General features: G+C 50.4%; 1 protein-coding gene across 1 annotated transcript in view; it reads left to right on the top strand.

Annotated features, from left to right (window-relative positions):
* The first annotated feature begins 1,885 nt into the window (after positions 1-1,885).
* The window catches only part of CSMD2 (CUB and Sushi multiple domains 2), a 545,662-nt gene continuing 521,476 nt past the window's right edge, over positions 1,886-26,071 (top strand). Inside the window, exon 1 of the mRNA XM_008156972.3 lies at positions 1,886-2,075. Coding sequence (XP_008155194.2) covers positions 1,886-2,075 — 190 coding nt within the window. The remainder of the gene's footprint in view (positions 2,076-26,071) is intronic.

Below are 26,071 nucleotides of genomic sequence, written 5' to 3'. Positions count from 1 at the left end.
CACCAGCCAGTCCTTCTGCCCCTCCCTCTTCCTCAGGTCCGGTAAGGCCCTCGGCAGTGGGGCTGGCTGAGCCCTCTCTTGGGGCCTGGACAATGGAAAGGACTAGGCCCCTCCCCACTGCCCCAGGGACATAAAGCAGGCCTTTCACAGTGGAGTCCTGGCTGCTTCGGTTGGTTCTTGGCACCCAGCGAGGCAGCATCAGGAGGGGTGAGAAAGCAAGTGTGCTGGGGGTGGGGGTGGGGCTGGCAATTCTGAGGCAGCTCCCCCACCAGGGGCCACTCAGCGGTCCCCCCAACTGTGGGGTGAGCTCAGGCAGGACTGCGAATCAACTTGTGCTAGAGGAGGAAGGCAGGCGACAAGGGAGCTGAGAGATCGTGGCTCTGGGAAGGAAGGGCAGACACCCACTCCTCTGGCCCTGCCCACCACCTTCCCCCTTGGGATAGGCAAGCCTATTGCTCCTTCCTGGCTCTTAACGGGAAATCCCCAGGCTCCTGGTCCCTGGGCTCGCAGAGCTCGGGTTTGGCCAAAACCCCAAGCCCCCAGCGCTGCTTCTCTCGGGTGCCTCTGGCCCAGGGGGTGGGGTGCTCACCAGCTACTGCTATTCGGCTGGGCGAGCCAGCAGGGGCCTCCTCGCTGGGCCTTGTCCCTCCTGGTCCCCTCTGTACCCCCATCCGCCCCCTCCCAACGTCTCTTCTCTCTCGCCAGAGAGTTTAGACAGAGAGGGAGCCATCATGACTGACGGAGGAGCCTAGGGGAGAGGAGAACGAGACGGCGACCGGGTGGGGGTGGGGGATGGGGTGGGGACCGGTGCTCAGCCCTCGGGGCTTGGCGGAAGCAGCCAGGCGGGAGGGGTGGAGCGCGACGCACGCCATTGGGAGAAACTCGCCTGGTTTGGGGCTAAGGCTGGGAGGGTGAAAATAAGCAGGGTCTGGTTATTTAATTTTGAGGATAAATTGTACAAGTAACTCTTGCAGCATCCTTCTACAACCTAAACCCGCCCTCCCCCAGCGCACACAGGCACTCGTCTCTCCATCCTGAGATTTTTGTCTTAGGGCAGGGGTAGGGCCATTCGGAGCCAAAAGAACGGGTCCTCCACCCCACCCGCCCTCCAATTCTTAGCCCATCTATGCACAAACACCCATCTTCCGGGGATGGGGTCGGAGGCTGCTGTGAACCGGGGCTCCTAAACATCGCCCCCAGCCCTCTATTGCAAGTTCAAAGCCACTACCCAAGATCAGCTTGTAGAAGCCTTGACGTGGGGATCCGAGTCCTTCTTTGGTTACCTTTTCCCAGACAGTCTTCCAATTTCCAAACGTGGAAGAGGCGTGTGTGTGTGTGGATGTGTGCGCGCGCGCCGCCTGTGTGTGTGCGCGTGTGTGTCTATCACTGTGTGTGCGTGTGTGTATGGGGGTTATATTAATGGGTAATCTTAGAAATGACGAGAGAACTGAACTTAAAAGAAACTGGTCCGTTGTAAAACAAACAAGGAATAAACAACCCATAAAATGTAATTTGTGGTTTATCTGGAGGTGGAGGTGGCGCTGAAGAGGAGCACCCACTCCCCAATATTTATTTATTTTTTTGCTGTGCCTCCACCCCCAGCGTTTGGAGCGGCGGAGAAGCGGCTCGGGAGTGATTAATCCGGGGATAATTCACCCCCCCGCCCCCCAGCGCGAACCCCGCGAAGCGGGATTGGAGGGAGTCATTTCCGAGAGCGCAGCGCGCCTCTCCCCGGCCGGGCGGACACTTGGTTCATTCCAGCCGCAGAAGCTCAAGGCTCCCGCGTACCGGGGTTTTTTCCGAACAGAAAAAAAGCTCCAGAGCTCCCCTGACCTCCTTTCTCCTCGGCGGGAGCGGACCTCTCCCTCGGCGCCGCCGGCCAGCCATGCCGCGCTCGCGAGGACCGAAGCTGGGGCGCTGCGGCTGCCCCGCGGGGAGGGCTCGCAGCGAAGCCGGGATTTCGGCGCTCGTACCGGGCGTGGGGAGCCGCTGGGGCCGCCCGCCGCCGCCGCCAACGCCGCCGCCGCTGCTGCTGCTGCTGAGCTGGGGGCTGCTCAGCGCCTCGGCCGCCGCGGGTAAGTCCGGCCCCGCTGGGAGCCGGCGGCCGCCGTGCGCCCCACCCGAGTCCGATCCCGTCCCCGGCCCTTTCCCCGCCCTCCCTCTTAACCTTCCACTCTTCCCGTCGCCCACCCTCACGCTCAGCCCCAGCCTCACCACCCCCCCTACCTCATCCCTCCCCCCAACAGTGTCCTCACCTCTACCCTCACCCTCACTGCTACCCCCAAACCCAGCCGCAACTTGGCCAGATCCGGCCGGTGTGAGGGCCTGGGAGACTGGCATCCCTTCCCGGGGTTTCGGGGCACCCGGACCGTGGCTTCAGTTTCTCCAGCCTCCCAGCCCCCGAGATGCTAGGCTTTCCCCGGTAAACTTTCCTGGAGCCCTCCCCCTCCCTCCCCATTCTGGGGGCCTGCAGGGTCTGCCCCGCCCCCGCCCATTTTCTAGCGAATGGAGCCCGCGCCCCGCGGTAGCCACCCGGAGACTGCGGCCGCCAACCCCTTCCCCGAGAGTCCTCTCTCCGCGCTCTGGGCTTTGAGGGGGTTCCGGTGGGCGCGGGCCCCGGGCGGGGGTCCCGAGCATGCTTTGCCGGAGAACTCAGGTGGGCGCTGGGGGTGCTGAGGACGTGGAGGCGAGGGTGGGGGTTGTGCCCGGGGGCTGGGGAGGGAGTGTCTCCGGCAGGCTCCACGCCACCACCTTCCCACCGGTTCCCACTCCGCGCCAAAGTGCCCTTTCCCGCGCCCTGCTGCAGCCGAGCGCTGGGGCTGCGGCAGCGGCGGCACCGGCGGCGGGACCTGCTCCCGGCAACCGAGTCCGGGAGGGGGCAGACCTGGCGGGTGCGGCCAGAACTTCGCGGGTATCTGGCTGCAGCTTGAGGACCGGGAAAGGCACGCGGCCCTTCCAGAGAATCCAGTCCCCGCGTGGGGAATACCGACCTCGACTGGTGCCTTCCCATTTTATCCCCTGCACCCCTCTGAGGCTCAGCTGTAGCCACAGCCTAGAAAGTTCCGTGTGCCCGGGTGGGGACGGGCCCAATGGACGAAGCCTTGGGGCCGCATTTTCGTTTCGCCTGGAGGCTGACACCCTGAACACCTGCTGCCCGGGCCTGGACTCAGGCTGGAGCCTTGTTGGGTTTTTCTGGGTTTGTTTTGGTTTTAAACCACTGATTGGATGAACCTCTGAAGGCTTCGCCTCGGCCACCCCAACATCCCAGTGCTCCCTTCTTGGAAAGTGCGTCCCTTCCCTGGCAAGCTCTCCGACTCACTCTGACCTCCACATTTTGTGAGTGGCTCCGCGCAGACCCTGTCGCCAGCTCCTTAGCCGGCAATGTTAGGGTTGCTGGTCAGGCAGGGCTTCGGAGCCAGCTCTCGCATCCCTACTTGATCGGACTTTCTCGGCTTCTCCGAGGAGTCATAGCCGTCATAGCGGCTGACACCCAGAGAGGGGCGCCCGCGGTGCGCGCGCTTAGCATCTAAACCTTGCGTACACCCACACCCACGGGCTGTGCGGCTCAGGACTCCGCTGGTCACCCAGACTTGCCACAGGGGCGGTGAGGAAACCGCTGCTACTGGCTATCAGGCCTTTAAGCCCTTTGTCCAGGTCTGGCCATGCTCAGGCTTAGGGGGCCTGAGATTCCCCATTCTGTGATCCAACAATTTTCTTGGCTAGACTTGACCCAGCCCCCAGGGCATGTCATGAAGAAAAAGGCCCACTCACAGGAGCTTGCACGCTGCAGGAATCCTGCCTGTAGAGACCCACCTGCCAAGCGGCTCTTTGGTCAGGAGAGAAGTTGGGTCGGGATTGGTGAATGGTTTGAGAAGGGGTGCTTGCTCTCTGGCAGCCCTACTCTTGCTTCCAGTGCATTTCTTTTTAAACCTTCCCTGCATTTAGATGTGCTGTCTGGCCTTGCAAGCAGCACAGATTTGGAAATGGACTTGGTGACAGATGATTGCAGGATTTGGCACGGTAGAGGGGAAAGCACATTCATTTTGTGTTCCCTTCACATTGTTGACTTTAAAAGACACTCGGGGCTGAACCATCTCCCTTCCCAGCCCAGTGATGACTGGATAAAATGAGCATAAGGATTTGACAAGGAGAGCCTCCTCACCCACCTTTATCTTTGATCCTCACTCAACACCTTCCCTCTGTGCCTGGCCTCCCTCTGCCCCTGCTCCCAGTCTCCTTGGAGACCTCCCATCAGTGACCTCCTCTCCCTACTATCAATCACTCACTCTTCCTCCTTAGGGTTCCTCTGGGCCTATAAACAGCTTTAATCTTTAACATGAAATAAGCTAACCAAACTTCTTGGCCCATTGACCTTTTAGCTACCATCCCATCTCTCTTTCTCTTTTACAAGTCAGTTCTCTTCCGAGGGTCTTCAACTTTCTGGACCACCCATCACTCCCTGGAGTCGGCCTTCTGTCCCCAGAACTGGAACTCTCTAGGAAAGATAGCCAAGGACCACCCTAACTGCCAACTCTTTCTTTCTGTGGCTGGCTTTTCTTTTCTCTTTCTCCCTCCCTCCCCCTTTTCTTCCTTCCTTCCTTTTCTCTTTCATCTATCTTTATAGTCCTTTATCTATCTGTGACTTTGAATCCTTTGGATTATTCCTTTTAAAAACTTCACTTCCTTGAGCTTCTTGGACACTGCTATTTTTTTCTTACCTCTTGGCTGTTCCTTCCCAGTCTCTATAGTAGCAATTACTCTCCCCCCCCCCACCCCGCCACCCCCCCGATAGTATGGCTTCCTGCAGTTCCACTCCTGTGCTTTTCCTCATTTTCTTTCCCCATTCCCCAGGTGAGCTCATCCAGGTCCATCCCTTCCACAACCACACTCTGAAGCTTCTAGACAGATCTCCTGCCAAGATGCTTCTGCTGATTTATGTCTATTGGCTTTGTTGCACACGGAAATTCTGGGTCTAGACAGCCCATATATCTGGTGACTTCTGGGTGTTTTCATCTAGATGTTACCTTTTCAAAACAAACTCATTAGCTCCTCTCCTGAGCCTCCAATATTCCCTATGTAGGCCAATGATACCTGCAGCCTCCCAGTTACCCAGCCCCGAAACCTGAGTATCATTCTCAACTCCTTCCTTAGGAGGTAGCCATCAAATTCTTTAAGTTTCAAACCCTCAATTGTTCTCAAACATCCCTACTTTTCTCTGGACTTAGAGGCTCTGAGGATTGAAAAGGCTGAAATGCCTCCCATCCCCTTAATAATAAGTAATTCAAAATAAAAGTAATATTAAACTATAAGGAATTCCAACAAAGTTCTGATTTTTCTCATCCTAACCACGTCATTGCTTTAAAAATTCAAATACCAAATTATTATTTTTTTTAATTCTCTGCACTTTGCTTGTTCCTTAAGTGCTTGTTTTCAGGGGCCTCTTGCAGACTGGTGCACTGACCAGACCCAGTGTTTGATTACAATCAAGGTATTTATCTATCTGCCTCACGTATTGAACTCTGAGCTTCCTGAAGGCAGGGATAGTGCTTTATTTCTCTTATATCCCCAGCACCCAGCTCAGAACCTGACATAGAATTGGTGTCTGATGGATGGTTGTTAATCAGTGGATAATTTAAAAATATTTTTGGACCATTTTTTTAGGGCCCACTAAAGATAAATAGTGTTAGGAGTCAAGGAACCTAGAGATAACAATGATACCAAGTTCCCTGTTGTCCTTCTTCCCCCACCCAGAATTAAATGTGACAAGTTGGTGAGATAGCTCCTTATATTTTAGAACCATCACAACAAGCCCTTGACATACATGCTCCCCAGCCCCCCAAAGGAAAGGCATTTAGGCATCAGTATATGGACTTGAAATTCCAACTGCAATTGAGCTGTGGGTTCATGGGATAACGTTGACCATATTTCAGGCTGGTGAGTATGTGGCTTTGTCGCAGGTGAGGCTAAAAGTGTGTGGCAAGGGGACTGGAGAACCTGATTGCGGGGTCTTGGACACTGTGAGGTTTGGGGTTGTCCGGAAGAGTCCGGCAGGTGGCTTCGGCAGCATCACCTTGACTCGTGTCTGACCTGCTCTGTTTCATCATCATTGTCACTCCAGCAGATTAAGAGAATCTGATCGCTCAGCAGAGCCCTATGTTCCTTGTTGGACAACTAGCTGATCTTCAGATCTTTCCAAGGCCCAGTTCCCCACCTGCAAAAAGGACAGGTCATTCCTGTGTTGTGGGAAGGATTAGAAATCAGAGATGCAACAGGCCCAGCACATACTGACCTCATTGAAGGTGCCCCTTAAGTGGAAGCTGGGGCTGAAATAGGAACACTGAGCACAAAGGACTCAGCCAGGAAGTCTGTGCACCCTCACAGTGTCCTCCCCCACCCACTGTGCTCAGAAAACTGTCTGGTACTCTGGGGAGTAACACTAATAGCTGATGTTCACTGAGCCCTCATCATGTGCTGGCATCATCCCAAGCACTTTTGTGTATCTCAAATCTCAAGCAACCCAGTGAGGCCAGCAATATTATTTTTCCCATTTTATACATGAAGAAGTAGGTTCAGTGAGGACATAGACATCCACACAATAAGTCAATGGCCAAGCCAGGGTTTGAACCCAGTCTGCCTGACTCCAGATCCTTTACTCATAGCCACACTGCTGTCTGACTTCTAAGGGGACCCAACTGGTGAGATACTCCTGGAATCCTTCTGCCCAGGCTTCCAGCCCCAGCCTTGCTTTTCCCACTGCCCCCTACCCCTCTTCAGTTTTGCTGTGCTGCTTTTGGTACTTGAGGCCTGGATCCCAACCTTCCAGCTTCTCAGGCAGCTGTGGTTCATCCATCTCCACTATAGTCTTGGGAGGAGACTGCAAAGTTATCCTTGGTTTCTTCTATTCCCAAACACCCATCCGGCGTGAAGTCTATTGCGGACTGTCACCACCCCCCAAGTTCCCCCTGTTGTAAAATCATCAGGACATACTGGAATGTCTTGTTGAAAGAAATGACGTCCGTCTGTGAACTCAGGCAGGGCAGTGGAGCCCAGATCACAGCCTTTCAGTGAACACCTGTTGAGAGGACCTGCAGTTGGTCCTCTGGAACACAGACTCCTTTCCCCCAGGATGCCCTGTTGGACATTCCCAAAGCATGCTGTTTGGAGGAATGGGAAGAGGTGAAGGGACATCCCCAAGGGGATCCTACTGCCTCCTACTAATAATAGCTGGCTAATGTTTTATAGACATTACTATTCAATTCACACAACAATCCAACCACTATAATATCATGTTTGAAGAGACTGAGGCTCAGAAATTGAGCAATTTGGCTAAGGTTGTAGAGCTAATCGGTAAAGGAGGCAGAATGGAAGCTCGGGGCTACCTGACTCTCAGGCCCATCCTCTTAATTCACAGAAAGCATTTGTCACAGTGCCGGATGCATTGTTAGCATCCGTATATGTTAGTGGCTCCCTCTACTACTGCTTCTACTGCTGTGACTGTCTACTTGCTTTCTGCACCAGCCTCTTAGAATCACCAAAGAAACAGTTCTAACACTATGCCACTCTGAGGTGCCGCTATATGCATCAGCAAGAGTCTTTTCTCTTTGCCCCTCTCAATGAAAACTCAGCCCTTAGATCCTGATCACTCAACCCATCAGCGGTAGCCTTTCTCTTCCTAGAGTGGTCAAGGGGGGGGGGGGGATCTCTATCTCCCCCCTAGAGGTTGGAGACTGCCACTGCCACTGCCCTCCTTGGTTTTCACTCCTTGAGTGGGATATGGCCTCCCAGCCACTCCCTCTCTGCCTGCAGAGATTTGCCACCTTAACAGGAGAACATCTGTGTAAACCTGCAAATGGAGGATTACTTCACAGTCCTCTGCCTCATGGAGACACTATCTCAGGTTTCACTGGCTTTGAATAGAACTTAGCTCCTTTAGACCCACAGAAAGCAAAGGGTGGGCTATGCATTGTGGGGGTTTCTCAACTTGAAAATGATGATGCAGTTCTGAGAGATTTTTCGTGGCTCCTGTATGTTAAGAAACAAAGGGAAACCATATTTGTTTTCTTTCTGGACTCTTGAGAGCTCAAACCCCTGGATTATCTTTTCATACCCCTCCTTTAAAGAGGATGGTCTGTGTCTTTTTTCTCTTCTCCTACCCAAATACACACTTAGCTCTTAGATCTTGTGGGGAGGGCGAGACCTTTTGGATGTATCTCCATATAATATGAAGAATGGTCATGCCCCCGTGTAAATCATAAATGAGAACTCTGGCCACGCACAAGAGGAGAGGGTAGGGAATATAATGGAATATGATGGGCGGGAATTGGAAAAATAGAATAATTTGAGATGGACTGAGATTAAGTAGGAAGGATTGAGTGGGTTAGGATCAAGAATGAATTAGGATGTGTTGCAATGGGATAGATAGAATGAATTGGGATGGGTTGAAATGGGGTGTGGAGTGGGATTGAATATATGACGGTTTGGGGTGGTATTGAGAGGATGGGATATAGAGTATTCAGGGGATTGACTGGGATAGGATCGGGTGGGTGGCGTAGGGATAGTTTCGATTGGACTGGGATGGGATAGGATGGAATTAGGGTGAGATGGAATGGATAATTAGGATATAGTGGACTAAAGGTTAATGTGTCATGATGGGATGGGGTGAGATGGGGGTGAGTCAGGATGTCCTGGGGCAGTTTGAGTCAGGTGAATTGGGATGGGATACTGGAAGATGTGATGGGGTTATATAGACAACTGAGTGGGCATTTTGAGGAAATGGGCAATGAGGGAGGGCACCAGAAACAACTTGTTCCCGTTATTGTAGCATCTTCATCCCCCTCCCCAGAACTCTTTGGTTTCTTATTTGCCTGAACTGTGCAACTTCCAGCAGATAGTGAGTCCCCATGAGCTCTTGCTTCCACGCTGGCATGGATCCTAAAATGCTGGAGGCACCACTCTCCTGTTACAAGGGGTCATTCTTCAGGGAGAAATTAGGAGTCCTGTTGGCCACTACAAACCCTACCAGAGAAATATGTTGAGCACATGCCAGAAGACCCAGTGCAGCCCATGTCAAACCCAACAACAGGGAAGGGCGCTGTGCCCACCCTAACGCTAGTGGGGTGCTGTACCCACAGAAAGCAAAGTCCTGGGTGGTGTAGAGGCTCACCTCTCTGGGGGCATCTCGCCACTTGAAATTGCCTTTCCCGTCCTACCTATTTGTTTCTGTATTTGTTGGAAATTTTTCAACTGAATTGATCTCTAAGAGGATGTCAGTCCTATCCTTGAAAATCATCATTATAAGGAACTCTTATGATGCTAAAAATAAGGTATGTATAGTTAAATTACAGAGAGCTCCAAGATGACTCTTAAAAATTTCTTTGAGCATCTCCCATGGGGTCTAGAGCAGAAAACCAGGGCTCATATTGCAGCACAAATAGCCTTCCTCTCTGCCAATGTCGAATTTATACTCAATTAAGTGCAATTATAATCCAGATACCTCCACAAAATTATGTGTCCATCTTCTAGGTTTTCCAACAGGAAATAGAATAAGTTCCATTATTAAATAGCTACGTGTATTTATTTAATGAAAATAAGCGAGTGTGACGGTTGTAACTTTAAAGGGAGAAAGCAGAGACTTTGAAATTTGGACCATTTGAGACACAAGTGCATTATCAGAGAACGTGTAGGCGTTTTGTGTGGATGATTGATGGCCCTTTCTGAGATGCGCAAGTGTGGTAGAGCCGACTCGGGCCTCAGGAGGCTTGTCTACGTGCCGGCTGCCTGATTCTGCTCCACCCCAGCCTGAGTCTCACTTGCTACCTACTGACCCTCATTGCTTCCTCCATCGCCATCTGAGGGCTGGAGGTCAAGGACGCAGAAAGGCTCAGAGATTGGGTGAGCCTTGGTGATGATGCATGGGCTTTTGTACATTACTTGGCGATAAGAAGGAGGTAAAAGTTTAATGATTTATTTTTAATTCATGTTGAACTGTTTCTAGCATGAAAACAGCCACCTCAAGGATGGCATCCTCTCCTCCCAGGGACCTGTGTCGCCCAGGACCTTGTCATTTGTGCAGCCCCAGGAGGGCTGACACGCAGCAGATCCATGACTGGGAGGAAGACATTCTGGTCTATTTGATATATGTATTGAAATTCGGCCCGAGAATCAGGAAACTCGTCTTCCAGACTTGTGGTGCTTCTACCATTTATGTGACCATGAGGGAATTATTTCATCCGCCCGGGCCTCCACTTCCTTACCTGTAATATGGGAACAATGATACCCACCATGTCTGTGTATGCTGTACTTGGAAGCTCTTTAATTAACAAAACAAAACTGGTCCAGGGATAGTAGAATAGGCCACTAGTCTGAGCCTCATCCAATGGGAGATCTGCCTGGTGGCCAGGCCGGCTTGGCTTTCCAGGGATGTGCAACTCACTACCTCTGGAGTGAGCCTGCCTGGCCTTCAGTGGGTGAAGGAAGGTAAACTCGCTGAGCTTCCTAGCCCTTATCCACTCTTACCCTACAATGTGTGCCTGCTCCTGAGAACTTGAAAGGGAGGATGTGAGCAGTTCCTATCTGCAGTCCCTCCGACATCTGCCACAGCTTCTTCCTCACTCTGCACCCCAGGCAGCAGCACTGGGAGTTCTGGGAGAGGTGACTGTAGATGACTGTGGAGGCTCCACCTTCATTGACACACCCATCTGGGAAACAAGATCTGCATTGAGGCCTTTAAACTCTAGCAAGATGAAAAGTCCCTATGTTTGAGAACCACTGAGCCTTGCCTCTCATGACATTTTGCTCCAGGAAACATGGAAAGAGGAAAATGTTATAAGGATAGCTGTCTTGAGTCATGTGGATGACACAGTTGAGGATTTTTTGTTTGTTTGTTTTCTGCTTTTTTTTTTCTTTTTTTAGCCCAGGTGTATAACATTGACTTAGTCCTACCCTCAGACCATGACACTTTATGATCATCTATGCCAGACTTCTCTCTTGTTTTATTTAAACACTAGTGACCGGGTGCACAGATTTGTGCACATTGAAAGGAAATTAATTAGAAGGTTGCCGGTGGGGCAAGATGGGCTGGACATGCCCTGAAGCCAACCTCCCATGGTTCCTCCCGGGCCAGTGGCACCTGGGGCTGTGCCACAGCGGAGTGAGGGGGGTCCCTCTGGAAGGTGGGGTCCCTAGGCCTGGCCTGCGGGGATTAGGCCAAAACTGGCTTTCCGACATCCCCCGAGGGGTCCTGGAGTGCGAGAGGGCACGCTACAAAGTTGCTGTCTTACAGGGTATGGAACACAAACACAAGTGTGCCGTAGACCAGATTTGGGCTGACAGTGCCCAGCAACAACATAACCCACAGCTGACGGTGGAATTGCGTGGCCCCGGGAGGAATTGGGCTCCCTCCTCTCTGGATTTGGGGTGCGTCACCCAAGAACCACCACTGCCAAGTCACTGCAGCTTGGCAGCTACTGTGTTGAGTGTCTGCCCCCTGGTGGTCAGTGTGTGTCATAGCGACCAGCCGGATGGGCGGAGGGAGAGTTAGCATATTAGGCTTTTATATATATAGGTTTTCCTCCTGTTATCCCCAGTCCTAAGGCATTGTTGTCCTCCCCATCAGCATCCACTGTGATATATTTGATATGTCTTTAAATATGCATGAATTCTTATAAAATATGTAGGATTGTTTGTATGCATATATATTTTGAATTTACATAAATGGTAGTGAACAATACGTTTCTTACTGTATTTACTCAACACTAAAGATCTAGCCCTGCTCCCTGAATGTGTCCAGTCCATGGTTTCTAACTGCTTTGGGCATTATTATTGTGCATCCATCACTTTCTATGCATCCATTCCCCTGGAGATAGATGTCTGGCTTGTCTATAACTCCTGGCCACACGTGAAGTTCTGAACCACATCCTTGGCCATGTTCTCTTGGGACCCTGTGTGAGAATAACTCCGGGCTGTACACATGGAGGGTTGGGCTCCTTGAGTTCACTTTCTGGGTTCTGCCATCATGTTTCCTAAAATGGCCGTGCCAGGGCACATTTCCACCGAGAGCGCACAAGAGTTTCTGTGTCCCCATAACATCACCAACACCTAATGTTACCCACCTTCCTGATTTTTGCCCTTCTGATGAGTTCAAAGTGCCATCACATTGTTTTCATTGACATTTCTCTGATAACTAGTAAGTTTGAATATCTCTTATGTTTGTCAGTTGTTTGAGCTTCACTTTTTTGTAAATTGCTTACTGATAGTCTTTGCCTGTTTTTAAATTGGACTTCCTGTCTTCATTGAGAAAAAATTTTGGTTGATCTGCAGAAGTTTTTTGTTTGTTTGTTTGTTTTTTGGATTCCAGATCTTGCCCTTTGCCACTTGTAAAGGTTATAAAGAACCTCTCTCATTCTTCCATCTGTCTATTTTGTTTATGGTGTCTTTCTTTAGACAGTGATGCTTCCTTTTAAACCTAGTCAGATCCATCCATGTTTTGTGGAAAACAGAAGCTAGGACACGTGAGGGTGCTGATGAGCTAGGAGGCAGGGCAGGTTCTCAGGCCCACGTGGGTTCACCTTCACCTTCCTACAAGGCTGGCTCTCCATATGGAGGGGTCTGAGTAGTCCCAGACCTTCCTGTCCATTCTGGGATCCCAAATCCTATAGGAGATTTCTCTTTTGGCTGAGGCTCTATGTTTTCTGAAGGTGCCAGTTAAAGTACAAATCAATTATTTGATGGGTGCCACACTTAGAGAACGTGAGGGGATATTCCGCCCTACAGCAGGCATTACTGATGGCCTGTGCCATGCCTGAGCTCTCAGATGCACTGGGGATCTAGACAAGTTTCATAGTTAAGGGTACATAAAGAGAGGCAACTACACACATGTTCATAGTGGCATCATTCACCATATCTAAAAGGTGTAAGCAAACCAAGTATCCATCAATGAAAGATGGGTAAACAAAATATAGCATTTATATACAGTGAAATATTATTCCACTTTAAAAAGGAACAATATTGTACATGTTACAAGATGGATGAACCTTGAACACATGCCAAGTAAAATAAGCCAGTCTGAAAAGGGCAAATACTATATGATTCCACTTATGTGTGGTACTGAGAGTAGTCAAATCCAGAGAGACAGAAAGTAGAATGGTGGTTGAATGGTGGTTGCCAGGGGCTGGAGGGAAGTGGGGATGGGGAGTTGTTATTTAATGGGGACAGAGTTTTAGTTTTGCAAGATGAAAAGAGTTCTGTAGCCGAGACCGGTTTGGCTCAGTGGATAGAGCGTCGGCCTGCGGACTGAAAGGTCCCAGGTTCGATTCCGGTCAAGGGCATGTACCTTGGTTGCGGGCACATCCCCAGTAGGGGTTGTGCAAGAGGCAGCTGATCGATGTTTCTCTCTCATCGATGTTTCTAACTCTCTATCCCTCTCTCTTCCTCTCTGTAAAAAATCAATAAAATATATTTAAAAAAAAAAAAAAAAAAAAAAAAAAAAAAAAGAAAAGAGTTCTGTTGATGGACGGTGGTGATGGCAACCCAACAATATGAATAGGCTTAATGCCACTGAACCAGATATTTTAAAGATGGTTAACATGGTAATTTTCATGATATATTTATAGCCACAATCTATAATAATAAAAGTATAATATGCAAATGGACCGAACGACCGAACAGCAGAACGACTGTCCGGATGACCTTCCTGATGACCATGCTATGACATGCACTGGTGCCAGGCCAGCTAAGGCGGGTGCGATGCGGTTGGTTGGGGGGCCCAGCCATTGCCCCATGATCGCCCCGCAGAGAGAGGCCCAAGCCACCCTCTGCACGGAATCAATTGCGGAGCCCTGGCTGGGTGGGCAGGGCCTCCCTCTGCTGGGCGATCGATTGCAGAGCCCCATGATCGATCACCCCACAGAGGGTGGCCCAGTTCAGCCAAGGGATCATACCCCACATCTGTCGCCCACAGAGGGAGGCGACCAGTGGCAGCGGGGGGGGGGGGGGTGCGGGGGGGAGGGCAGTGCCGCACAGATGGCAAGCAATGGCAGATGCAGGTTTGGGGCCAGCTGCTGGCAGCTGGGGTAAGGAAAGCCCCAATAGGCCCTGATTGCTGGCCAGGCCTAGGGACCCTACCAGATTGCGAGAGGGCGCAGGCCAGGCTGAGAGACACCCCTCTCACGAATTTCGTGCACCGGGCCTCTAGTTAAAAATAAAGAGGGTAACTATCCCAGAGCAGGGATGTTTAAGCTGAAACTTGCAGGCAGGATGGATAGCAGAGAGCAGATGAAGAGAAGCAGTGGGGGAGTATGCCACCAGTGGAAACCTATCTGCATGGGCTTTCTGTTGAGTGGAAGCAAGTCATGTTCAGGGTCTGGGAGAAGTTCAGTGTGAAGGTCTGCTAACTGAATAAGGCAACGAGGAGTCTGTAGGGTTGTGACCAGGGGTGTGGCCTGTTTGGCTTGGTTGTGGGGTGAGGGTCTCTGAAGGAAGGAGGTGACGATGAGGGCAAAAGGCACTGCTGGGGAAGGCAGGTATTGGGGTGGGTGCTTGGAGCCCCATCAGAGGAGATCACAAGTAGAAGATGAGGGAATTCTTTTCCTTCTGTGTTTCTTTCACCTTGTTCCTGCCTGCCTAGAGGGGACAGACCGCTGATAAACTGCCAAAGGTCCATGAAACTCACCTCATAAACTGTGGGTCATAAACCACAGTTCTGTGAACCCTGCCTCAGTGGGAACATCCCAAAATGTGCATCAAGAAAGAAAATAAAAATAGGACCTCTGCCTGCTTGGGGATGACTCAGCAGGCCATTTCAATACACTGTCTGGTGGGGAGACCTGTGTGTTCTACTTTGTTCTAGTCATGCGTGCCCCTCAATATTTTGATCATTTTGCCTTTCTTGTTCCCTCTCCTCTCCTCTTCCAACCTCCTCCACTTATGTCTCTCCTTATCCTTGGTCCTGTTACTTCCCTGAATACCAGGATTCTTCCCCCTCTTTGCCCCCAACCTCACCATCAGTTTGAACTTCCTCCTGACTTTGACCTTGTTGTCTTCACCCCAACCCCTTGGCCTTCTTCTCCATGGCCTTCCCTTTACCCAGGCTCAACCCAGCAGCTCCATCAACAAGGAGGACTTTTAAGGCCTTTGGCTGCTCCCATCTTCTTAGGAGCAGTGGGCTGGGTCATTTGAACATCTCCTGAGTACCTAGTGCAGTGGCCCAGGACTGGGGGTCATGGATACAAATACCATTTAAAACCAAGTGCCTTCCCCCGAGGACAGTTAGTTATAAGTTCCCAAAGGCCCAGGGAACTGAATAGAGGAGGGCTTGGGGTGGCAGGGCAGACTTCACCCAGAGGTTCAAGCAGGCTCTCCAGGGGTGAGCAGGTGTCCCAGAGGAGGATAATATGGGGTTGGAAGTCCCAGACAGAGGAGCAGCCTGGATACAGGCCGAAGGCGGCAAGCTGCATTTGCGGGATGTCAAGTTTGCATTCCCCCTACATCAGCACCATCGTCGTTGTGATGGAAGCTGGGAGCAGTCCTTTTAGGGAATTCTCAAAACCCATGCAGAGAGTGGCACATTCCTCTCCTTAAACCTTAGGGCACTCGTAAAACGTCAGTCCTTTTGCAATTGAGGGGAGTGATATTAAGGAGATTTAGTTACTCACCCAAGACCACACAGCTAGGGAGGGGTCTTTAAACCTGGTCTGATTCTAGACCCCACACCCTTAACCATGGCACCCAAGTTTCCCAGTTACCATGTAGTTTCCAGGCCCTCCCCTGATCTGGATCTCAGTGTCTAGGAGCAAGTTCCTGTGATGATGCTGCTGCTGATGATGATAATGCACATTCAGTGTGTCTGGAAACTCGCAGGCACGCTGCTCCCCTGGTCTGAAGGTGGAGCTCACAGGAGACAGGTCTTCAGCCACCCACACTCCTCTGCACACCTTCGGCGACCCTGGTCTTGACTGCACCCAGGAGTGAGTAGAGGAAGGGCCTCCGGGCCTGGGTGGCCTTGGAGCAGAGGCTCTACTACCATCTGCAGTGTGCTCCCCCTGTTTCCCCCTCTCCTGCCCCCTCTGCTTTCAGCCCGGCCCTGGGGGAGCCAGGACATGTTCCCAGCGGCTGCAGCACCTCCTAGGGAACCAGATGTGTGCTGATGAGATTAGAAAGCCCCCGGACACAGGCCTGCATTAACATTCCTAAACTGCTTAACACACTTCACGAAAGGCCGGTTGGTAAGGATTGGCCTGACAGCTTGGAGCTCCTGAATCACCAAGTCCTTCTACCAGCCCCTGATTTGTTAGGTGACGGCACTCAGGGGAGTCTTATCCTCGACTTCCTCCTCATACTAATTCCCATTTTTCAAGATTTAATACTCGCTGAAGAGCAGACACGAAGCACTGAAATGCCATTTTCCCAGGGCCTGTTGGTGCGAGGCAGCGGGCATTTTAGGACAGGCATGGGGGGCAGGCTGGGGAGGAACCTGAGGATGGGGTCTGGGAGCCCAGGTTCCGCCCTCACTTTGTTCTGGGCTGGAGCGGGGCCCAGCCCCCAGCGGGGAGGCATTCAAAGAGACTGCAGTCCCAGTGAGAAGCCAGGGGGCTCAACAGGGAAAATGAGGCAGTGGACCAGTTGTGCAAACAGGGATGCCAGGAAATATAGACACTGGAAGGCTTAGTTGTGCATTCACTCATTCATTCATTTATTTATTCAGCCAAACAGATCTTGGCTTTTGGGAAGTGAGGTAGAGATTATCAAGTGAGGGCCCTGGAGAAATGATGTCATGATCAGATGAGTTTGGGCATCACTAGGCCTTGGTTTCCAACGTGCGGTTCTAGGCCTTCCAGGAAGCCCGTTAGAAATGCAGCTCCCCAGGCCCCACGGCCCACCTGTTGAATCAGAATGTGCATTCGAACAAGACCGCAGGTGATTCCTGTGCCTGGGAGTCTGGGAAGCACTATGGGACACACGTCCTGAGCACGAACGTTAGAGTAAGGCCAACCCGGGACAAATCCTGGCTCTAGTTCATTCGGGGCCTCAGTTGCCACCTTAGTAACATGAGGCAAGAAGCCTGACCTCACAGTCGTGCCTATAAGGGCCCATGTTTGCACAGTGCTTGACCCTGAGCACGCATCACTCCACATAAGTCCATGCCCCACTGACAAGGGTTTGGGTTCTTTTTTTTCACTCTGTGTCCCTGGCACATAGGACAGTGCCTGGAGCACGGTAGATGCTCAGTCAATCTTCGTTGAATGAATGAATGCCCATCAAGTGGTTGTCAGGTCAAACCAAACACCCTGGAAACTGATTTCTGGAACTGCATGGACACAGTGAGCTTTTCCTTTCTGTTTTCTGTGTGTGCTGGACGATGGCAGATTTCCCAAGGTGAAGGCATTGCTGAGAGGCTGGGGCAAGGGGACGGTGGACATTTTTGATGCAGAGCAGTGAGATAGCTGCTCTGTGTCAGCCTGTGTTTCAGAAGATTCTGTTGTTGCTGAAATCTTTGAGTTGAAAGCCATTGCTGAAATTAAATATTTTGACAAGTGTTAGCCATTATCACCTTAGTAAAAATGAGCTGATCAGTCTGGAGAGATTAAGGTCAGGTAGGGTGGTAAAGGGTAGATGTGTGTGTCTCTAGACCCACCCAATGTGCCTGGGCCTCAGATTTTGAACCTAGAAGTTAATCTGATCCAACGCTGCCCCTATTTTTCCTCTTGATCCCTTGTTGGCCTTTCCCACTTGGCCCCATCCCTGGTGAATCCTGTTCCAGGATCTGTGCCACTTGGAACCACAGGCTCTATCCACCTTGGGACCATTCTCATCTGTGGGGCCACCTCACCCACCTGCCCTTTTAAATAACCTTGTTTCTTACAACACAGAAAAATTGACAGGAAAGAAAGGCATGAACCTTACTGCGGAATTTGGGTAAGGAAGTGCAGCTAGGAAGGTCACTACTGTAACTGGGGTCCCTGCTCTTTTCTTGAACAACCCTCTTCCCCTCTGTTTTCTTCCCGTGAGCCCGAAAACACACTGTTTCCATCTCTGCAACACACTAAACAACACCCCTCCCTTGAGTCCGCACCCCCTTTTGGCTGTCACCTTGTCTGTCTCCTTCCCTTCCCAGCCTTGCTTCCTGAGAGAGTGTCTGCCAGTTCATTTCTCAGCGCCTGTCATCTGGCTTCCACCCTCCCCACTCCAGGGGAAGTGCTCCAGCCCAGGGCACCACATGACTTCCCACTGCCCAAATCCAAGTGTCTCTCTCTCGGCTTCTGGACCTCCCACAATCTGGCCACAGCCTGCCTCTTGACCTTCCGCCTGTCCTTCCCCCTCCTCAGCATCTCATTCTGCCCATCACTCCCTCCCAATTAAATTAGCCTTTCTATTGCTGCTTCCAGATCTTTGGCCGTAGCCCTCCTCTCTTTTTATTCTACATTTCATTCCTTCCTGTGGCTTTAACACCACTCTCCAAATGAGGATAATCCCCACATTCTACATCTAGTTCTCCAATGAAGACCTTGCCCCTGTACCCCCCATTCACCCAGCACCCCGGGGGTCCTGGGTCCCATGTTCAGCATGCCACAAACCAAATTCTTCCTTCCTCTGTATCACGTCTACCCCCAGCAGTTTTACCATTCCAAAGTCTTTGTGGGTCACCTGCATGAATTGCTTCGCTAGCCATGCATCTTTCTAAACCAGAAACCTGGGAGTCATCTTTGAATTCCACTCCCACCCACTCCCTTTCACTAACCACATTTTGTGGACTCTGCCTCCCAAACAGCTCTGGAGCCTCCCTACAGCCTCACTCCTGCTGCTGTGGCCTCACCCTCTTGGACACTTGAGGACCCAGCACTCTGATAACGCGTAGTCTTCCACATCCATTCTTGCCTTCCTCTAGTGGGTGGTGCCTGCTTCGGTCAGAGAGATACTAGGATAGAAGCGGAGGGGTGGAGGGGTTCTGCGAAGTTGGCATCCTTGAAGAGGCAAGACTGAAACTCTTGGATAAGAGTGAGCCTTCGAAGGAGTTTAAGCTGCGGGATTCAAGAAAAGAGGAGCAGGGACACCAGTTACAGGAACTCCAGTTGAAAAAAGGGAAAGTACTGGTTCATTTATTATAGCTGGGCATGTACCCGATGGCCCTCAAAGCTCAGACCTTTGGGTACATGTGTTGGACACTTTGGCTCAGGCCTGAGTACCATGGTGCTTCCCACCCCCCACTGTGAGTGTACGTCTTGGGAACTGAGCACTCAGGAGCATCTGCAGAATTGGAGCTGGGACAGGGTTGACAGAGCATGCTCAGTGTCCCCGTCCCAACCAGCTCTGGGCAGGAGAATGATGGGCTTGCTCTCACCCCCGTTTTTAGGTAGAACAGGGGGCATCTGGTGGACACACTTTGCCTTTCAGTTTAGGGCTCCTCTCCCTGGCCAATCATGGCCCAGCGAGGGATGAGAGGAGGCGAGTGGCTAGAAAGCCTTCCCGGGCCCTAGCACGGTCAGAAGGGCAGCGGTCCTCCTCCTTCGTGCGCTGAGACCGCAATGGGGGGGTGGTGGTGGCGGCGGCGGTGGTGATCAAGGCTCCTAAATGTCTCTCCCGCCCTCAACACAGCCCAACTTCGTGATGACTGGGGACGCCTTCCTGTCCACTGAGTCCCTCCCAAGAAACTTGGGCGCTGTTTGCACCAGACTGCATTGATTAAAAAGGGCACTGATGCTTTTCTCGTTTTATTTCTGAAAGACATATGTAACTGCCAGTTGCGTTCAGGTCTGTAGGCACTGATCAGCTCCCTCCCCAGATCCCACCCACCCCACAGCATTTCCGGGAGACGCTGCCACGGGGCGGGAACAATCCCCTGGAGTTCCCAGCTTCCTTCAGACCTGCCTGCAGGCTGAGGAGGAGGAAGCCACATCCAGGGGCAGAAGCAGACGTGTGGCCCCGCCCTCCCGCCTTTCTGTTCTCTTGACTCAGAACCCCAGCCCCCCTTCCCATCCTCCTGTGACCTCGGCCATTTTTCCTCCATATTATCTGAGTTCAAGCCGTGAGATGTTCCCTTTCCTAACTTGGGTGGTTCTGTTCTTTGGCCCTGGGAAAAGGCATCTTTTTGGGAACTCATTCTTAGTCCTTGTATCTCAGGTCAAGACTAACCCCATTCATCCTCTCCCCCCCCCCCCCCTGCCCCAGTGCCCCTCATTGCATTTTCCCCTTTCCAAACAGCATTCAGCCTTGCCAAGGAGCTGAAGTTTTTCATGCAGTAAAGCAAGGGGCTGGGGAACCCAACATCCCTTAATTGTCAAGCCTGTAGGGTCCCCGGAGGGTGGTGCCTGGGCCCCTCCAATCAGAATGGACAAAGGGCAGAGTGACCTCACCAACTGGGAGAAGTTCCAGCCTGAAGCAGACACTGGCATTTATTTGGCCGGTGCATTTCGATTGTGGATAAATGCAGTTCCTGTTAGGCTCTTTGAAATATTGAAAATGGCTCACCAACCCTCCTGAACGCCTTTGAAGGCCTGAAGGGGTCTGGGAATCCCAGGCAGGGAACTCTCATCTTGACCACTCCCACCCCTACTTCCCATCACACCTTTCTTCCCCTCTGGAGCTTGAAACCAACTGAGTGAAAAACACAAGAGGTGCCAAATGGAGAGATCAAAACGTCAGCTTCATTACCGATAATGCTGATTGGAGAATGTAGCTTTGGATGTGTGGCCGGATTGGCTTGTTAATACATCCCTTTTGAATGGGAGAGACCCCCCCCACCCCCATTCCTGGGCACAAGGTGACACCTTTGGGCCTTCCAAACAGGAGCCAAGCCTGCCGGACCAGTTTAGGGAGGTGAGATGCAGGTGGGACTGAGCTGAGCTTGCCAAGTCCTCTCCCCAAACTCACTATTTAGACCAGTCACCACCCACCCCAGCAGGGCGAGACAGTGAGAGGTCAGAGTGAGACTGGAAAAATATGTGTCTGAGGAACTTTGCCCTTGGGGGCATGGACTGGGAACTCTCTCCCCCTGTGGAGATAGGAGTGGGCTGTGTGTGTGTGTGTGTGTGTGTGTGTGCGCGCGCGCGCGCGTGCCCTAGCGTTCTCCCACCCAGCCACAGTGGATCTGGGTCTGAGCAGGTCAGCATCACCTGCAGCTGAGAGCGGCCCAGGCAGGCAGGACCAGTCCCCCCCCCCCCCGCAGGAGAAATGGTTCCAACACCCCCCCATCTTGGGTGCAGCTATAGAGGCCAGCCATCCTTGGAGGATCTCAAAGCTCGTACCCAGACAGAGAGGAGATGTTGACTAAGACGTTGCTCATCTGGCTCGCTTATCTCTGTGACATTTAAATAAGAAAATAAATTGTTCATTTTTCTTTTCCCTTCATTGGCCCCTGGAAGGATAAATGGAGAATGGGCTTCATCCAGGTGAATTGCTGGGAAATGGGACCGCTGTTAAAAATGCATCTGCTCTGGAGTCAGACCTGATTCTTCCTCGGTTAACTCCTTGATGTCAGATTGAGGCCAGGCACCATCCATTTGCTTCGCAGATGAAGAACCAAAATTGAGTGGAATAATAGATCCAAGGCAAGAAGGGCAGGTGGGGGGATGACAGAGAAAGTGACTAGCTTTCTAGTAAAAAGCAGTAGCAATGCCCAGACTCTTTCTTTCCTTATCCACAGTTACACCCTCTTTCACTTACTCTGCATTAGGTTTCTTCATAGTTCTTCTAACCACCTGGCATATTATAGGTGCATTCCCCGCTCCCCCCCCTCCCCGTCCCCCCAAACACACACCATTTACTGTCTGTCTCCTCAGGTAATTTCCATAAGATGAAGGAGGTTGTCCTATTTGTTCTCTGAGGTCTGAAGAGCACCAACTTCTAAAATAGAATCCTACACATAGTAGGAGCTCCATGACTATTTATTGAGTATTGAATGAATGAATGAATGAATGAAAGACTAGAGAGATGGAACCAAGACTTTTGGAAGCCCAGCAGATGGAGTAAACAACTCCAGTGTATGGGTGTGTGTGTGGGGGGGGGTGGGGGTAGGGGGGTTGTTATTGGGGGAGGTGAACGTGAGGTCAGATGTTTAGGGGAAGCAGGCAATTTTCCAGGAAAGAAAGAAGGGGAGTGACCCTAGACCTTGAAGGCCTGTGTTGATGGGAGCAGAGAAGTTCCGCATTGTGGGAAGCACCTTGTGTTGTGGCTGGGGCAGAGGAATCGAGTTTGGGGAGGGGCAGGTGACAGAGGAGGGAGAGAGTGTGGCTGATCCCTGTGGAGTGATTCTGAGCCTGGACTCTGGAGTCAGCCTAGCTGGGTACACAGCCCAGCTCTGCAGGAAACACTCGTAAGTCACAATTTGAGGTGGCTATTAAATCATTGCTCAGGACCTCGGAGAACATTGTTGGGCGTTCTCAGAAATACATCATGGAGCTTTAGAGAGACCTGGGCTTAAATCCTGGTCCTGCCGGGTACTAGCCTGCATAAGAGACTTAATAATCTCTTTTGGCCTCCGTTCCCATCTCTAAAACGAGAACAGTAATCCCTAATTCACAAAATCTTTATGAGCATGCAGTGAGATGATGTACATGAAGCACTTACTTAGGCCTGCCCTGGTTCTGGGTCATGGTTGCCAAGGCAACAAGGCCTGCTGAATTCAGTGGGATCAGGAGCTTTGGGAGAAAACTTGCTTTTTAAGCTCTTGGTGGGGCCACAGGTATTCTCCAGACATTTGCTGGCACTCATGTGAGGGCCATGCCTTTGCTCAGAGACCTCCACTCCAGCCCACTCCTGCCCTCAGGTCCCTAGAGGGCCATGCTCCCTCCGCCTCTGGGCCTTTGAACAAGCTGATTCCCCAACTGGAGTGTCCCGCCCCTTTTCACGTCATTAACCTTGGCTCATCTACCCCTGGTTTAGATCATTCTCCTAAAACTGTGTTCCTTGCCCTCGGATAGCTTATCTAAGGTGATAATTATACATCGATCAGTCATCAATTTATCATTATCGATCTTCCTCACAGACTGTAAGCTTCAGTAGGCAGGGACTGTGTGGATTTGCTTATTCTAACTCTGAATCAGAGATGGTCCCTGGCAAATAGGTTCTCAATTAGTCTGAAGAGTGACTCAGGGAAGCTGGAAGTGACAGGCACAACGGTAGTGACCTTGCCTTATCCGGTTCCTTCCCAAACAAGACCTGAATACTGAGGGAGGCACCTTGACCATGAACATCTCAGCATTAGGAGGAATGCCAGTTCTTTTTAAATTTATAACAACAACAATAATAAATAACACATACTCAGCGCTCCAGTTGCTACTCTAAGTACTATGTAGACATTACTTCATTTAATTGAAACGTCATTATTACTGAGAAAAACAAGATGCCGAGAAGTATGTATAATATGATCCAATTTAAAAAAGATAAACAATGTCAACCCCCTACCATATATGTAAATGTGTATATGGGAGTGTGTATGCTTGTGTTTGTGTATGGTTTAATAAGCAAGATTAAATATATGGAAAGATGCCAAAGAGATGTTTAATGTGGATTACCTAAGGGCAGTGGTTCTCAACCTTTCTAATGCCGCGACCCTTTAATACAGTTCCTCATGTTGTGGTGACCCCCAACCATAAAATTATTTTCGTTGCTACTTCATAACTGTAATTTTGCTACTGTTAATGAATTGTAATGTAAATATCTGTGTTTCCCGATGGTCTTAGGCGACCCTGTTAGCGGTTCTCTACCTGACCCACAGGTTAAGAACCGCTGCTGTAGAGCCTAAGACCATCGGAAAACACAGATATTTACATTACGATTCATTAACAGTAGCAAAATTATAGTTATGAAGTAGCAACGAAAATAATTTTATGGTTGGGGGTCACCACAACATGAGGAACTGTATTAAAGGGTCGCGGCATTAGAAAGGTTGAGAACCACTGCCTAAGGGCGTCTGTTGGCTAGTGGGTAGTGTGGGCAGGTGAGGATGGGGAGTGAGGGAGAGCAAGCCAAGTGAAATAGATAAAAGTAAAAAGTAAAATCGCACTAAACACCCAATCTGCATAATCAGATCCTACTTATGCATTCATGCAGGATTATATGTGAATGCGTATGGTAAAAAGAAATGTAAAAATTGTTCCAGAAGAAAGTGCTAAATGCTGACAAGGGTGCACTGTGATGGGCACTTTCATAAACTGCCTGGAGGAGTGTAAATTGTTCCAAACTTTCTGGAAAGCATTTTGGCAATATATTATCAACAGCCTTTAAAATATTCATCTATTTGGACTCAGCATTCCACTTCAAAGAATTTACCCTGAAGAAATCATCAGAGTTTCAGTCAACCATTTATGTGTTAAGATGCACAGCATTATTTATAATAGAGGGGAAAATGGAAATAAACTTAATAATAAGAGACAGGTCAGACTGTTACGTCAGAAAAGAAATTGTCAGGACAGCCCAGTAGACATGCGGACTCTCGCCATCGCCATTTGACAGATGGAGGAAACAAGCGCAGGAAGGTGAAGTAAGTTGGCCACAGTCACATGGCAAGTGAGCGGATCAGGATTTGAACCCTGTGTATTTGCAAAAACATGAGAATTCCTACCTTGTGGATAAGCTTGTGAACAGGGTGAACATCAGCTGTTCAAGTTCTTCTGGAGAAAACTGTTGTTCCCCATACTCTTGAAACCTTGCTGGGATCTGCTCAACCACAGTGTGTGGAGGGACTCTCAGAAGGATCATCGAAGTGACATTACTTTCTTTTTCATGAAATAATATATAGAAGGCCTTTAGCCAGCACCTGATGCAGAGTTTGCACTCAGTATATACCATCCTATATAAAAAAAAAGGCTAATATGCAAATTGTCCCCTCAACCAGGAGTTCTATCAGGGGGCAGGGCCAGCCGGGAGGAGGGGCCACAGGTGATTGGCCCTCACTCATGCACGAATTCATGCACTGGGCCTCTAGTAACTTATAATTCACATGATTTCTTTATTTTTGGTTAGAGAAAATGGTGGGTGTTTTTTTTTCTTTAGCATTCTGATTTTTCTCTCTGGGCTAGCTTGGAAATTGTCCTCCCAGTGGCAGCTTGTAAGAGTTGGAAAGAATCAGTGCTTTGAAGTCAGATCAGGGTTTGAATTCTGGTATTGCCTTTCAGGAGCTGTGTGATTCTAGACAAATTACCTAACCACTCTGAGCCTCTTTGCCTAAATCAGAGAATTGCAGTGAAGATGGAATTAGATGTCAAACAGAAAGTGCCTAAGATTGGTCCTACCTGTAGTAGATGTTAATTAAACACTAGAGGCCCAGTGCATGAAATTAGTGCATGGGTAGGGTCTCTAGGTTTGGCCAACGATCAGGGCCTTCCTTTCTCTGGCTGCTGGCTGGGGCCTTCCTTCATTCCGTGCCACCCTCTGGTGGTCAGCGCACATCACAGTGATCGGTCGAACTCCTGGTTGGTCAAACCCCTGAGGGGACAATTTGCATATTAGCCTTTTATTATATAGGATTAGGCTGTTTGCCTTCCCAATTGGAGGACACATTCTTCAGTTGAAACCTTGCTGAGTGGCACTGGATTGGGAGTAGTTTTAGGCCAAGTTGGACCAGATCAGACCAGAATGTAAACTGGGCTAGGGGCACAAATGTTATATCATGGCTGGCACTTCACCTGAGGCTAGCATTCAAAGTGGGGCTGGGGTAGGAGGGAAAGAAACATGTGGTTACTTGGGTCGAGGATGGGAGAGATTACAGGCAGATTTTGAGTCTAATGTTTTTGCTCTTGTTTGTGCCTAGAAGTCACAGATGATCAGAGACTAGTAGGTAAGTCTGGGCATGAGAAAAAGAGGAGGGATGTGAAGTTTGGATAAAGCCTTGCTGTTGAGGGTCCTCAGATATGTCCTGGGTGAAAAAAGCTTAGTAGGCCTTAGGGAAAGGAGCAGGAATTTAAGCACTTTTTTTTCTTTTTATGATGTCATTTGACCTTGGTTGCCTCAGTCTCCAGAGACATAACCAGGTCCAGGCTATGAGGTGGGATGAAGATATGCAATTGATGAATGTCTGAGAGGGGATGGATGAATGGTGGATGGATGGTTGGATAGATGAATAGGATAGATAGATAGTAGG

This window comes from Eptesicus fuscus, chromosome 9 (assembly GCF_027574615.1).
Source record: "Eptesicus fuscus isolate TK198812 chromosome 9, DD_ASM_mEF_20220401, whole genome shotgun sequence".
NCBI classification, from domain to species: domain Eukaryota; kingdom Metazoa; phylum Chordata; class Mammalia; order Chiroptera; family Vespertilionidae; genus Eptesicus; species Eptesicus fuscus.
The sequence above is the reverse complement of the archived record's forward strand: the minus strand, read 5'-3'. Positions and strand labels throughout refer to the sequence as shown.